The sequence below is a fragment of the Rattus norvegicus genome, chromosome 3 (assembly GCF_021556685.1).
Source record: "Rattus norvegicus strain SHRSP/BbbUtx chromosome 3, alternate assembly SHRSP_T2T, whole genome shotgun sequence".
NCBI classification, from domain to species: Eukaryota; Metazoa; Chordata; class Mammalia; order Rodentia; family Muridae; genus Rattus; species Rattus norvegicus.
The window spans coordinates 13,513,730-13,529,076 of NC_141536.1; the positions used below are offsets into that span (position 1 = coordinate 13,513,730).

At 51.9% G+C, this 15,347-nt stretch overlaps 1 protein-coding gene across 2 annotated transcripts in view; it reads left to right on the forward strand.

Annotated features, from left to right (window-relative positions):
• The window catches only part of Hmcn2 (hemicentin 2), a 149,299-nt gene that overhangs the window by 23,629 nt on the left and 110,323 nt on the right, over positions 1-15,347 (forward strand). For both annotated transcript variants that reach the window (XR_015684241.1, XM_087655099.1), the window contains exons 5-11: positions 4,658-4,829; positions 5,538-5,644; positions 5,861-5,981; positions 7,931-8,194; positions 11,556-11,700; positions 12,104-12,225; positions 14,532-14,804. Coding sequence is in view for 1 of the 2 variants with exons in the window: in XM_087655099.1 (XP_087511225.1) it covers positions 4,658-4,829; positions 5,538-5,644; positions 5,861-5,981; positions 7,931-8,194; positions 11,556-11,700; positions 12,104-12,225; positions 14,532-14,804 (1,204 nt within the window). In the remaining variant the exon portion in view is untranslated. The remainder of the gene's footprint in view (positions 1-4,657; positions 4,830-5,537; positions 5,645-5,860; positions 5,982-7,930; positions 8,195-11,555; positions 11,701-12,103; positions 12,226-14,531; positions 14,805-15,347) is intronic.

Genomic DNA, 15,347 nt, shown 5'->3' on the forward strand with positions numbered 1-15,347 from the left:
TGTATGTGGAAGCTGGAGGTCAGCACTGGGCATCTTCCCTAGGTGATCTCCAGTTGACTTCTTGAGTCACAGTATTTCACCAAAGCCAAAACTAACCATGTTGCCTGGTGAGTGAGCTCCAGGGTTGCCCGTCTGTGCATCCCCGACCCAGCGTTGGTTTATAGGCACGTGCGTGAGCTCCCAACTTCTGCGAGGTCCTGAGAAGCTGAACTCAGGTTCTTTTTTTTTTTTTTTTTTTTTGGTTCTTTTTTTCGGAGCTGGGGACCGAACCCAGGGCCTTGAGCTTCCTAGGCAAGCGCTCTGCCACTGAGCCAAATCCCCAACCCCCGAACTCAGGTTCTTATGTGTAAACACCACACGCTTTTTTCTACTGAGCTAGGCTTCCGAGCCCAAGGTGGGCATTTTTAAAAACCAAGCTTTGGGTAGACCCCATGGGTGGCACACAAGCTTGGCTTGGTCCAGGCTCAGCTACAAAAGCTGAAGATGCAGGAGTGTGCCAGGGGGCGGAAGAGCTCACCACACCGCGTTTTCTTGTCTGGGAAGTCACCGTATAATTTCCCAGGAGAGCATTGGGCATCTCCTTCTCCCTGCTGCATGGTCCACTGCTCTGTACCCTACGATCTTCTCTTTAGCCAGTTCTGGGGGTTGGGACAAATTTCTTGTCCAGCAGCAGTAAGTACACCCAACAAATTGCCCAGATTCTGTAACTACCTTTGAAGAGAGGCAACTTGTTTCCGACAACAGTGGCCCTGGGGAGCCCCAACCTAGAGGACCCTGAGATGGTCTAACCTTGGACTCTACCCAGCAGCATTCAGGGTAGTGGAAAGGCTGAGACATGGGCTGCTGGGGGCAAGATGGGGGGTGGCAATGGGTTCTGTTGCCTTCAAGGGGACTGACTTTATGCCCATTCTTGTTTCCCCGTAGCAGGATCTCCCTCTTTTTCCCTTGGGCACAGTTGTGCTGATGGGATCCTTTGCCTTTTGAGGTGGTGGCCAGGGTGAAGGAAGGGGGCTGAGCTTGGTGCTGGGACCCGGGAAGACTAGGTGAGAGCTGACCACAGCTTAACTCTCCCAATCGTCTGGCTGGTGGCAGAGGTTTCTCCCCTCCCCTCCCCCTCTCCACTGAAGCCCTCTGAAGAGTAGGGGTACACTCTCAAGAGTGTTCTCAGCAAGGCAGGGCTGGGTAGAGAATCTGGGGTGCACAGCTGGCAAGGGGCAGAGCTTTGGGACAGGGTGGGTGCTCCCTCTGTGACTCCAAGCCAGTCCCTCAGCTCCCTCATGTGTAGCCGTGACCCCCCATTCCTCTTCCTGGTTCTCTCAGCTTCCTCGGCTCTCCTGGCTGTCAAGCCTCTAGGGTAATTTATCAGCCATGAAGGGCCCATCAGCAGTCCTCTGGCAGAGGGTAACAAGGCCAGACTCTTTCCTTCCTTCTCCATCAGCGGTCAGAGCTCAGGCCAGCAGATGGCTGGCTCCCAGGCCCCACCCCATAGACATCTGGAAGCCATCACGGTCACCAAATAAACAGTGTGCTTGCTTAATGAAGGACTCTGCTCAGAAGGCCCCTAAGTTCCGCTCTGGAGGCCTGGGGGCACAGCCAGGTCCAGAAGGCCTTGACCCTTAGCCTGGCCCTACAAGGTGGTCTGGACTTGCTGTGAGAATCACACTCCCCTCCAGGAGGTTGCCTCATGCTGGGGCCATTAGGGTGCTGCTGTCCGTGTCCCAGCCTTCTTTGTGGTTTGGTAGCATCCTCTCTCCACCAGAACAATTTAGAACAGTTTGCAGTAGCTCCGTCACTGGAGTAGCGGATGTAACTTGTCCAGAAGATTGCTGCCTGGGGCAGCCTCCTTTCTGGGTCACCGTCCTCTGCCTCCACTGTATGACCTGAGGAACAGGCAGTTGGCACAGAGCTGCTCCTTCTCTATCTGGCAATGTCTCCGTAGCTTCACTGATTCCTCAGCATCACTGACTTCCTTCCATCCTCTACCATGGAGACAAAAGACCCTGTCCTGGTCCATCAGCTGCGGCAGGTGGAGCCTTTTCAAGAGACATGTTTCGCAGAAAACTAGGCAGAACAAAGTTGATTCTTATCCCGTGATAACTGAGGTCTCAGCACGTGTCTCAGTAAATCCAAGTCGCAGTAAAATGTGCTCATTTTCAAAGTCTCAGGCACATCTTCCAATTCCCTTCCCTTCTGTGAAAAGCCACATGGGTAGGCAGAGCAGGAGGACTGCCAGTTAGGGTCACAATGGCCTGCAGGTAGCACACAAAGCCACTCTCTCCTAGTCTCATACCCGTGACAGACATTACTAATCAATCACAGATTTTTTTTTCTTTTTCTTTTTCTTTTCCTTCTCAGGCAACAACTCCAGGAAGGCATTTACAGCTGACTGACACTGTCAAGCAAACATCATACCCAGGTGTATGATAAACTCCTCACATCATTATAATTTTTTTTTCTTTTTTCTTTTTTTTCGGAGCTGGGGACTAAACCCAGGGCCTTGCGCTTGCTAGGCAAGTGCTCTCCCACTGAGCTAAACCCCCAACCCATCATTATCATTTTTAAATGGCTTTTAGTTTCTGAAATTACTATGAATGTGTGAGGGGAGGGGCATGGCGGCACACACCTTTAATCCTGGCACTCAGAGATAGAGGCAAGCAGTCCTCTGTGAGTTCAAGACCAACCTGGTCTTGTTAGTAAGTTCCAGACCAGCCAGAGCTACATAGCCACTGTCTCAAAAATCAGACAAACAACATGCCCTAAGACACAGGGCTACCAACAATTCAGCACTTGCCTGCATCTTTCTCTTCTTTACCCCTCTGGACTTGGGCTGAGCCGTGATACTTTATCCATAAACAAGTTAGAATTGACTATTTCCTGGGAATGGAACCCAGGGTCTCATGTATGTTCCTCAGCTGAACCTTACTGGCACCCCCTCCCCCTACTCTCCCTCATAGTGTAGAATGTTCTAATATTAATACACTTTCTTACTGTGATCTGGTACGAAAAAACCTTGTTCGATTTCCCCCAACTGGCCTCAAAATGCCTTGTCTGGTTTGGTTTTGGTTTGCACGCATGTATATGCATGCGTGTATGAGGGCACACATGTGTTATGTGCACGTGGAGATAGGAATTGACATCAGGTGTGTTCTCTCTGCGCTTCATTGACTGGTGCAGGGTCTCTCTCAGCACCTGGAATTTTCAGGTTAAACTAGTCTGGCTAGCCAGCTTGGTCCAGGGATCCCCTGTCTCTACCGCCCAAGCACAGGGGTTACAGGTGGACTGTCATGACACCTAGCTTTTTATCTGAGCGCTGGCAGACTGAACACTGGTCCTGCCTCTTGCAAGGCAAATGCTTTATCCGCAGAGTCATCTCCCAGCCCCTCTCGATGTTTTCTGAAGAAGCATGCGGGGCTCAGGTCTTAATTGTTGCTGCCCGTTACACCTGATTGTTGTGTCTGTCTTAACCTCAAAAGTCTGGAGTCATCTGCTCCTTGTCAGGACACCAGCTGAAGAGGCCCTGCTGGGTCCCGTGTTCTAAATTCTAGCCTTTGCCCCACGACGTCACTGATCTATTTCCTCCCTCTCTATTTCCTGTCTAACCCGAGTTTGTTGCAAGGCCTGGGCAGGCGGTGGCTGGTGAGCGTGGAGTGGTGTCTCAGGGCTGGTGTTGTGACTTCTTTCTGATGCCTGACATCAACAGACAAGCAGCACCTTGCCGTCTTACTGTAGCTGATGACACATTGTGTCACTGGTTCCGGTGGTGACAGGCAGCTGTGTATGGCAAGGCCGTATCTCCCCACCCCATACTGACTTCAGTGTCTGTGGGGGTAACACCCAGGCTCCGGGTGGATATTTAGTCCCCATTAATCTTATACCCTGTGCTTTTAACATCCAGAGAGGATCCTTGCCCAAAACAATTATTTCATTAGTAGTTGCAAGACAATGGTTTCCTAATTGCGTCACTCCTTCCACATTTAGGAGTGGGCCTTCTTCCAAAAAGGCTCTGGGTCCTTGGGAGGGATGCTCTGGCTTGTGAGCACCATTCCTATTGAGTGCAGAGTTCTTTTCAGTGTTTTTCCTTGAATCGTGTGGCATAGAAAAGTTTTTTCAGCACTGAGTATCAAACCCAGGGCTTCCTGTGAGATAGGCAAACACTCTACCCAGTGACGGCGCCCCAGGCAAGCACTGAAGATTCTAACTTTAATCTATTTGACGGAATGCAGGACCCTGTAGTCCTGTGAAGATTAGCACCCTGTGAGAAGCCTGTGGCTCCACAAACCACACAGAAGGGAGACTCGAGATCTCCCAGGCACTCAGTATGCACCAGGGGCTTCTTCACAGGCATCACAGGCAGAGGAGAGGCAGGAGCCTATGCTGCAGAAGCCTGTGCCTGCTCTTCTCTGCACCGAATCACCTCGTGTCCCCATGTGGGCATCGTTTGGAAACCATAGCCGCCAAGATGGCAGAAGAGCCAATCAGGCCCGGTGTAGGACAGGGGAGAGTCCATGGGCTTTGAGGACTGAATGGATTGTCTGCCACCCCAATTGTCTGGGGAGTGTGTAGGTTCTGCACACAGTTAGGTCTGCTTCAAGTGGCCAGGCACATCAATCAAACCCTGGGCACACTGGCTAGTTCAGCCTCTCTCATTTCTCCTCAGGTGTTAAAGTGGGTGGAGTCCGCCATCCAGGCCTCCAAAGTTCATCTGCTGTCAGCAGACCACGAGGAGGAGGGCGAACACACATGGAGAATCCCTTTTGACCCCAGCTTGAAGGAAGTCACCATCTCACTGAGCGGGCCAGGGCCTGAGATCGAAGTCCGGGACCCACTGGGTATGTCCCAGGGTTCACCTCCTCTTCTGATGCAAGACTGAGCTGGAAGGCCAGGCTGAGGCGATGGAAGGAGGGGCCTGAGGAGATGGCTCAGCCAATAAAATGTCTGCCTCACAAACATGAGGACCAGAGTCTGAATGTCTAGTACCCATGAATGACAGCCACACTTTACCCTCAGTACTGGAGGGTGGAGACAGATGGCCCCTAAGCTCCTTGGCCAGCCAATGAGCTCCGAGTGCAGTGAGAGATCCTGTCACAAAAAAGAAAAGATGGGCCAGTGAGATGGCTCGGTGGGTAAAGGAGCTTGCTGCCAAGCCTGAAGACCTGAGTTTTATCCCTGGGTCCCGCATGGTGAGAGGGTGAAACTGGCTGTGGAAAGCTGTCGTCTGACATATGTGCATGTGCACACATGTGTACACACACTCACATGCACACACACACCCTACACAGAGATATATCACACATATCACTACACTCCACAAAGAGGTGACAGACAGAGGCAGGGGGTTCATGCTCAAGGATATATAGAAATTAGGAAGAGTGAGGGGACATCAAGTTGTGTCCCTGCATGTGGAGAAGGCTGGTGATAACTGACCAATGGGGACTGAAAGTGATGACAGTTCCTGTCAGTCCCAAGGATACTGGAGGGTGGGGAACCTGGGAACCCTGGGATAAGAGAGGACTGAAAGACACCTGGGGCTTCCACAGGAAGGGTCCTGCAGACGGACGAAGGCCTCAATGTGCTCCTCAACATTCCAGACTCAGCCAAGGTCGTAGCCTTTAAGCCCGAGCACCCAGGACTGTGGGCCATCAAGGTAGGGACACTGGGTGTTCAGCATGGGAGCCTGGGATGTGTGGGCAGTGGTATGGGTACATCGATGGGGTGCAGGGGCGAGAGCGGAGGAGGAACAACCTGCTTTGCCACCGTGAGGGAGGGGAGCAGTTTGGGATGACACCCAGAAAGATTGAGAAGAAAAGTTCAGAAAATAGCCAAATTGGCACGTGGTGACTTGAGTGGGGACCTGCACTAGGTGTACAGTAGCGGCCGCCACTCAGTGAGAATATCGGGCATCAGCAACATCAACTTCCGAGCCGGCTTCTCCGTGCAGCCCTCCCTGGACCTCAACCACACCATCGAGTGGCCTTTGCAAGGTACCTTGGGCCTTAGGATGACAGTGGCTTTGGGAGGCTGAGGGAGGTCCTGCCTGGCTGTGCGAGCCATTCGTGACTGTGGAATGGGTCCTGCGGAGGGGAAGATGGGCTATTGTTCCAGACCACAGGATGACTCTGGCCCAGCTTCCTCTCCATCAGCCCATGTGGTGATATTTACCTTCAGAGCATCCTTCCAGCCAAGGATGGATGAGACCAAGGGCTGAGGGGACCCCATACTGTCCCTTTTAATATTGAGCCACTGTCTCTCCTGTCTTTATGTTCCTATATATATGTTCAAGTGTGTGTGTGCAGGTCAGGGGACTTCCTCTGCAGTCATTCCTCCAGCACTGGTCACCAATTGCTTTTGAGTTTTTTCATTTTATGTGCGTGACTTTTGCCTGGATCTATGTGTACCGTGTATATGCAGTACCCACAGAAGCCAAGTGAGGGCAGCAGCACTTCTGGTACTGAAGTTAACAGGCGTTTGTGAACCACCACGTGGGTGCTGGGAGTTCAACCTGGGTCCTCTGGAATAGCAGCCAGAGTTGCTAACCATTGAGCCATCTCTCCAACCCCGAACCGTCAGTTTTTTAGAAGGGTCTTTCACGCCCTGGAGCTCACCAAGTGGGCTAGGCTAGCTACCCGTCAAGTTCCAGGCATCCACCCATCTCTCCCTCCCCAGCACTAGGATTGCCTGTGTAATCTCTCTTCACTCCTTTTTCCTTGTTCAGACCTATATGGCTATAATCCTGCATCCTCCGGCTTCCTGACTGTATCCTTTAGACTTTATGTGGACTTGATGGTCTTTAAAAAGCCATTGTAACTGCCTGAAAGGGGAGAGACACACAAGAAGTTTTTCTTAAAAAGTTAGGGAGATAGATTAGTGGCAGAATGCTTGCGAATGTCTGCAAGGTTTTGGTTTAATTCCTAGGAGTGCATGAGGACCAATAGAATAAAGGAGGAGGAGGAGGAGGAGGAAGAGGAGGAAGAGGATGAGGAGGAAGAGGAGGATGAGGATGAGGAGGAAGAGGAGGATGAGGATGAGGAGGAAGAGGAGGAGGAGGAAAAGGAGGAGGAGAAAGATACCGGAAATGTTTGTTTGTGTTGGGTTTGACACAGGGCTCTCTGTGTAGCCCTGTCTGTCCTGGATCACTTTGTAGACAAGGCTAGTCTCCAATTCACAAAAATCTGCCTCTGCTTCCCCAGTGCTAGGATCAAAGGTGTGCACCTCCATGCCCCGCTGAAACAGGAAGTAAGAGTGTTTGGCCCTGAGCTTCTATACTGGGATCATTAGGGCTTGGGGGAGTCTGTGGCTATTTGGACATTGAATGCCTGGACCAGGGCAAACAGCTACTGTATACCATTAGCTGGACATACAAGACCTCAGGGGGTTTTTACATACTGTTGGCTGAATACTGCAGCATGGGCCTGAGCCTGATACTCACAGGCTTGGCCTTCCGAGGGACTCACATTTAGATTCTTCTGTGCCAAGTACAGACTTGGTGTTTCTTTGAAAATCATCAAACCATCTGAAAGAGGAGAAACCTGACTCAGGCTCTCAAATAAACTAAGGAAGTGGTGAAAGCTGAGTCCAGTTCCGTGCTTGTGAGAGGGGTGGGGAGAGGGTCCCCATGCGGGGTAGATCACAGCCAACACCATGACAAATAAATGTGGGGTCGGGGTCGGGGGGGTGACATTAGCTTTTTCCCAGTCCTATCTCACTAGGATCTGGGTTTGCAGAAGCAGATTGCTAATCCAGGCAAGGGTGGAGAAGCTGTAGTGCTTCAGGACCATGGACAGCCGCACGGCGTCGTCCTTTCTCATCTCCAGCCTTAGCTCACACAGGGGAAGATGGGGAAGATGCAGACCTGGTGAAGGAAGGCCAAGGAGGCTGGCTCCTGAAATGCGGCCCCAGAGTCCAGCAGTCATCCCACGCCTTGTCTTTGCAGGCGTACCCATCTCCCTGGTGATCAACTCTACGGGTCTGCAGGCACCTGGCCACCTTGAGTCTGTGGAGCTCTCACACAGCTCGGGGAGGTCCCTTCTCACTCTGCCTACACAACTCCTCTCCAATGGGTCCACTCATCAGCTCTGGGCTGGGCCACCCTTCCACGTACCAAAGGAGCGCTTTTATCTCAAGGTGAAGGGCAAAGACCAGGAGGGGAATCCCCTCCTCCGTGTCTCTGGAGTTTCCTACAGCGGGGTGGCCCCAGGTGAGTGTCTTTCTGGAAGCGTTTCCTGGCTAGATTAGTTTGGGAAAACGTCCATGGACAGCTGTTCTGTTAAGCGTTATGACAAATCCTGACACGACCTTCAATTTGAAGATGTAGGAGATGTACCTACCCACCCACCCAGCAATGCTCCCACCTCCTTCCCATCCTCCCACCCATCCGTCTGTGTGTCAATGTACCCGTCTAGATAACCATCAACAGCTCGCTCATCCATGCCTTTATATCTGTTTATCCATCCATCTACCTACCTGTCCGCCTAACTATCCACATGCATTTACCCAAGAATCTACCCATCCTCTTTGCTACATACAGCCAACAAGCCATCCATCTATCCACTGATTCACCTACCCATCATCCAATGGATAAGGATATCCATTCATCGCTTCATCTGTCTACCCTCTCACCCATTTCTCCATCCATCCATCTATCCATCCATCCATCCATCCACCTATCTATCCATCCATCCATCCATCCATCCATCCATCCACCTATCTATCCATCCATCCATCCATCCATCTGTCTCTCCATCCACCCATCCTTCATTCATCCATCCATCCATCTATCCATCCATCCATCCATCCACCTATCTATCCATCCATCCATCCATCCATCCGTCTCTCCATCCACCCATCCTTCATTCATTCATCCATCCATCTATCCATCCATCCATCCATCCATCCACCTATCTATCCATCCATCCATCCATCCATCTGTCTCTCCATCCACCCATCCTTCATTCATCCATCCATCCATCCATCCATCATCCATCATCCATTCATTCATTCATTCATAATTTTGAGGTTTACTAAGCTAAGTCCAAGCCATGCTGCATGGAAGTGTGGGCCCAGCACTTGCCAATGCTGGCCCATTGCCCACTTGAATCGGTTCTGTGTAGTGGACAGAGGTACTGCCCCTCCCTGAGCACCCATAGGAAAGTTCCGGGGAACCATGACAAGACAGTAAGTTCCCCCATCTGCCGGAGGGCTCCAGAATCCTGTCTGCTAACAGCTACAAGGGGTTCCTGAGACCATACTCAGCCACTGTCGATGTCTCATGTCACCATACTGGCTCCCACCTGGGTGGCTTTTTCTGGCTTCGGTGCCTCAGAGTCAGGAAGCACCGGGGCAGGGTAGAATCTTGGGCTTCCCACCTCCACCTCTGCTCCTAGCAGGGGCACCTAGACTCATGGGACACCTGACCACATTGCTGGGCTCTGTGGCCCTCCCTGTGGACACTGTCTTCTTTTCCCTGGAAGCACCCGAGGAACCCAGAGGGGAAAGTCTCGTGGGCATTCCACACTTCTTGGTGGGACAGTTACTACATTCTTTTCTAGTAAGGGTGAGTGGAAGGCAGGAGAGAGGGCTGGTTTGGAGGCTATCCACAGTGCCCACACAAGAGCACTCCTTTAAGACTTGGCTGAGATCCCTTCCCCCTTCCCCTCTCCTTTCACCATTTCCCCCCATTTTCCTTTCCTCTTTTCTGTTTCATCCTGCCTTCTTGTGTCTGGGCATCTTGGCCACTATACCATGCTGCTATTCCTGGGCCTCTCTGCCATGCCTTTACAGCCCAAGGGGGAAATTTCTAGAGAGGTTTCATCAGTGGAAACCTGTCTCCTTCCATTCTGTCCTCCCAGATGGAACCAGGAACTTGGGTTGCCACTGTACAGCTGTGGGCTTTGGTCTCTGTTGACACTCTGATGGGGTAGGGAGGAGTGGGCCATGGTATTTTTTCCTCCCTACTTTCAGAGCTGAGGGGGCTGGGGTTTGCCTCAGAACAGGTTTGCTCTGAGGCTAAAGGTGTGTAGTGGGTCTGGGGCTCCTGGTCCCATTCTGCTCAGAAGAGGGGTAACCAAGCTGGCTGGGAGAGCCTCCAGATTGTGGGGGCGAGCAGCGGCTGTACACACAGCTGAGGACGTGGCTGGAAGTCTGACACCCCTCTCCCTGGGGATGTGGCAGACAGCCCAGGGCATGATGTCACCTACCACTCTCCCAGCCCCCAGTCTGGGCTGTGAGGCAGTCTGGTGCATTGTCTCACCCCTTGAGCATCTTACTGGGCTCCTGTCTCCTCTGGCTGGGGAGCAAAGAAGGCAGCCTTATGGCCTGAGCTCTTGCCAGCACCATGGGCTGCTGCTGACCCTGCCGGGAACTTTCTCAGAGGCCTCTTGAAAACAACTCAAACAGGGAAAGAAGCTCTTGCTCCCGGGACAAGGGTCAGGTGAGGAGATGAGCATTGGCAGACAGGGGCCCCGGAAGGAAGCTGTGAGTTTCCTCGAGGTTTTTTTGCTTTATCTCAAAAATGCTGTTTCCCATTCATAATCATTTCCTGCTGCCCCCCCCCCATTGCAAAAATTTCCCTGCAGACAGATCTAGGTGAATTGGACCCCACTCCCGGACAAAGAATAGCCAATTACATAGACCACCGACACAGTGGGCAGCATCTGGTCAGATCTCAGAGCTGGTCCCAGGCAGGCCTGTCTGCTAACTGGCTTCCTCGGAAGCCTTGGTGAGGGAGGTTGTGGAGTACTCTCCGCTGATGGTTGTTCCCAGCTCCTAACCACACCACAGTCTCAGGGCCGTCATCAGCCCATCGATATAGCATCTTAGTGATTACACCAAGGAGAGTCCTTCTCGAAGCTAATTAGTTTTATGAGCATTTAACCTTCGCTTGATGATTTTAAAAACGCCGTCTTAGCATGTGATTATTAGCACTGCGTACTACCGGGTCTCAATGTGACATTTCATACATGTCAGTAATGTAGTTTGCTCACCCCACCATTTCTGTGTCTTGCCCTCTACCTGCTTCCACCGGCTCCTCCCAACTCCTTCCTCGTCGGCTGCAACCTGCTGAGTTTCTTTGGGGTTGCTTACAAGAGCACTAGTGAGCATGGACATTTCACCAACGCCTGCACAACCTCCCCCTCACCCACCGTTAGCTGCTGTAAGGCCTCACGGATGAGTGGGACCCCGTGAACCCTTCGTTATTCCCTGACAGGATGTTGGCAGGCCCAGCCTATGGTAGACCTTGTGCATGTGGGTACAATGGTCATATTGTTCTGGAAGCCAGCATCACACACCATTTCTCCCACTTCCTCTGCCTCTGCATTCTTCCTACCCCTTCCCTGACGTTCCCTAAACTTTGGCGGGATCACCCCTATTTGGCAGAAGTAGAAACTGAGGTTCTAAAGATAAGCGGCCTGCCTCGGGTGACCATTGAATTCAACCAGACGTTTAAAGGCTGGCCCCTGGCTCTTGTTTATCCCTAAGGGCCCCTGTGTGACTGTGAGGCACCAAGGAGAGGCTTCAGCATGGTAGGGAAGAGCTCTAAGCCCTGTGCTTGCCTGCAGGTGTGCCACTGGTCAGCATGGCTCCCAAGATCCACGGTTACCTACAGCAGCCCCTGCTGGTGTCCTGTTCTGTATATAGCACCCTCCCCTTCCAGCTGCAGCTACAGCGAGATGGAGAGAGGCTGGGCGAGGAGCGATACTTTCAGTGAGTGGCTGTTGGGCAGCAACTGTCCCTGGCTCTGGGGCTCCAGTGCCCTGGGTAGATCTCAAAGAGTGGGCAGCGGGAGAGACTTGGGGTCACTTTAACTGTCATCCTGATCGGCCTGTATGGGGATGGGGAGAGTGGGTATTCTGGTTATGAATGGGCCCAGCAGTGGGGGTCAAGAATGGAGGGACCCCCTAGACCCTTCCCTTAGTGTGGGAGTCTAGAAATCAGAGAGGCCAAGACATTAAGTCAGCTCACACAGCATACTGGGAATTTGCATGGCTTTTCTTACTGAGCCTCAGCGAGGAATTAGGGTTCCCCTCAGTGCAGGGAGGCTGAGGTCCCGGAGACTGGGAAACCCTGGCTGGGGTCAGAGTGACCATACTGCCTGTTGCTTTTGCAGAGAGTCAGGAAACAGCAGCTGGGAGATCCCACGGGCCTCCAAGGCTGAGGAAGGCGTGTACCAGTGCATAGCTGTCAGCAGAGCTGGGACAGGCCGAGCCAGCGCCCAGATTGTCATCACAGGTGGATCCCCTTCTCTCTGTGTGCCCACTGTGTTCTTTCCCTCCCCCTGAAGTGTTCTAGAAGTCACTCTCCATCCTCAGGGCAGAGTACTAGTCTGCTGTCACCTGGGGACAGTCTCTCTCTCAGAACATAGCTACCCTGCTCAATACTGGTCTCGTGCCTAGTGTCCCTGCAGGGTTACTCTATATTCTTTTCAGGATGTCACCACTGAGCTCTAGAAGACTGGAGATGCCACGGGCAGTCTCAGAATGAGATTCAATGTAATCTTTAAAGTTAGACACCCAGACAGTCTTGTGGGGAAGAAAAGAAATGCGACGTAGTGACCCCACATCCATTGATAAAAAGTTACACAGACCCCTGGCAGAAAGCTGGAAAAGCATAAACCAGGACACCAAAGCCACCTTCAATTCCACCAGTCTAGCGTGATGATGAGCTCTTCTGCCTGTGGTATATCATGTGTGTGAAGGGGTGCTTTCCTGTGAGCTTTTCTGCAGGAGCCAGAGGTTGACATAGGGTGTTCCCTCCTTTTTGTTTTTGAGGCAGGATCTCTCATGGAATCTAGGAAAGCTTTCTAATCTTAACTTGACTGAGGAGTGGAAGGCGGCAGACCTCAGGGATCCTCGCATCCCTACTCCCTCGAGCTGGGGCTACCAATGTGAGCTGCCACACCTGGATTTTATGCGAACGATTAGAATCTAAACCTGGATCCTAACACTTGAACAGTTGCCATTTTATCTGTGGAGCTAGCTCCCTAGAGGAAATTCTTTGCCCACATTTTTTGAGGCGATTTCAGCAACCTGAGTCCACCATCTGCCGCAAGGCAGCCTGTGCCCCTCCGCATAGGGAGAGTAATTTTTATAAATGATGAGCAGGAAGTGGGCAGGATCAAGAAATGGTCTGCCATGTGCTGGTATCTGTACACACTGAGCTTTTCTCATTGCCACTGAACTAATTAAACTAAGTTGTAACTACCTTGACATTTCAATACAGAGCCCTGGAAACCGGGGATCACACTGCAAAACTGAGGTCCCCTAGTTAATGGCTGCACCTGTAATTCGTGCACTGGGAAGCTGAGGTTTTAGGGTTGCTGCAAGTGTGAGGTCAGCCTGGGCTATATAGTGAGTTCCAGGTCCACCAGGGTTACAGAAGGAGACCTAGTCTCAATGTCGGAACACACAGACAGACAGACACACACACACATACACACACACACACTCACACACACACACACACCACACACATACACACACCACACACACACATACACACACACTCATCACACATACACACACACCACACACACACATACACACTCATCACATATTCACACACATCACACACGCACACACACAAAACACACACATATACACACACACTGACACATACACACACATATACACACACACCACACACATACACACACACCACACATATATATACACACCACACACATACACACGCATACATACACACATACACACACACATACACATACACACATATACATACACACACACACCACACACATATACACACACACAGGACACATACACACACATACACACACACCACACCACACACACACACTGACACACACATACACACACACCCCACAAAGTATGAATATTCACTACTGCTTAATTTTATCTACAGTCAAGTTTCTCTGTTTGTCCCCAAATGTGGCTTCTAAGCATTTTCAATAGCATTGTGATTTTTTCCTCTTTGTATTGGAGACAGAGTCTCACCAGGTAGCTATACTAGAACTGGCCATGTGGCCCAGGCTGGTCTTAAACGCACAGCAGTCCTGCCTTTGCTTCCCAAGCGCGGGCATCGTGGGCCAGTGCCACCATGCAGGCTGGGATGTTTACATCTCTTGCCTGTGCCCTGTTGGCCCTGCTCTTTCGGCAGGTGTCTCTGATCTTGTCAGTTTGATGGCGTGTGTTCCTGGAACAATAGACTTAGCAGCCTTTGCGTCTGTCTCTCGAGGGCTGCTTGTTGAGGGCCACCCTGTTGGAGGACAGAGATGTTCCCACCAGGTTTCTCCCTCTCCTGGCTGAGATGTTTGGCTGGGAGCGTGTCAAGATCTGAATAGGTCTTGTGGAGTATGCATTGGCTGTGGCTCGTGAACACATCCATGCTGCGGCGAGCTCCAGGGTTTGATAGCACCCTAGGGAGAATGTGATGGGGGACACGCAATCTCTGAATGGAGAACACATGCAGAATGAGTGCTCTGCTGGCTGACATGTCTGTCCCAAGTCACAGGGGACGGCTGTTCCCCCACCCCAGCTCCTTAATCTCTCCTGCAGACCCTCCACCACAGCTGGTCCCTGGCCCCAATGTGACCGTGTCCCCAGGGGAAACCGCCATCCTGTCATGCCAAGTCCTAGGTGAAACTCCTTACAACTTGACATGGGTCCGGGACTGGCGAGCCTTACCAGTCAAAACAGGCCGAGTCTCCCAGCTGCGTGACCTGTCTCTGGAAGTGAGCAGCGTTGTCCCCAGTGATGGTGGGCAGTACCAGTGTGTGGCCAGCAATCCGAATGGGCTCACAAGGGCATCTACCTGGCTCCTGGTGCGAGGTGAGGCCCCTCCCACTCTTGCTGTACCCTAACACATTCTACCTAGTGTTCACTGGGGACACCATAAGCCCTTCCTTCTGCTCAAACTTGGAACCTTCAGAGGTGGTGGGGCCTGTCTCCTAGCTAAGTGGTGATCGCTATTGGAGGTTCTCCACACTAGAGCTGGGGCAGCATGAGAGATCTGATGTGCCTGACGCAGACTGGGGGGGAGGGCGCACTGGGGGAGGCCTGGCTAGAGAAAGTCATTCATGTAAGAGCTTCAGGACTGGGTGTAGTTTTGGTCTCCCCAAGCCTCTCCTCCCTCTCTTCTCAATACAGTGTTCTGTATTGAGCCAGCCTCTCCTACTGGTGCTGGGAGTGTGTTGAGAGACCCTACCTGGGCTCTGCAGGATAGAGATTGATTAGTTATGTCTTCCTTGGCGTGGAAGCGAGGAGTACATTTGTCTTTTTAGGGAATTTGGCTGGCAGCTTGGCTTGAGCCTCACTGGGTCCGTGGACTGAGAGCACCTAATTGAACAAACCTTATTTGGGGGGTTGGTTTAG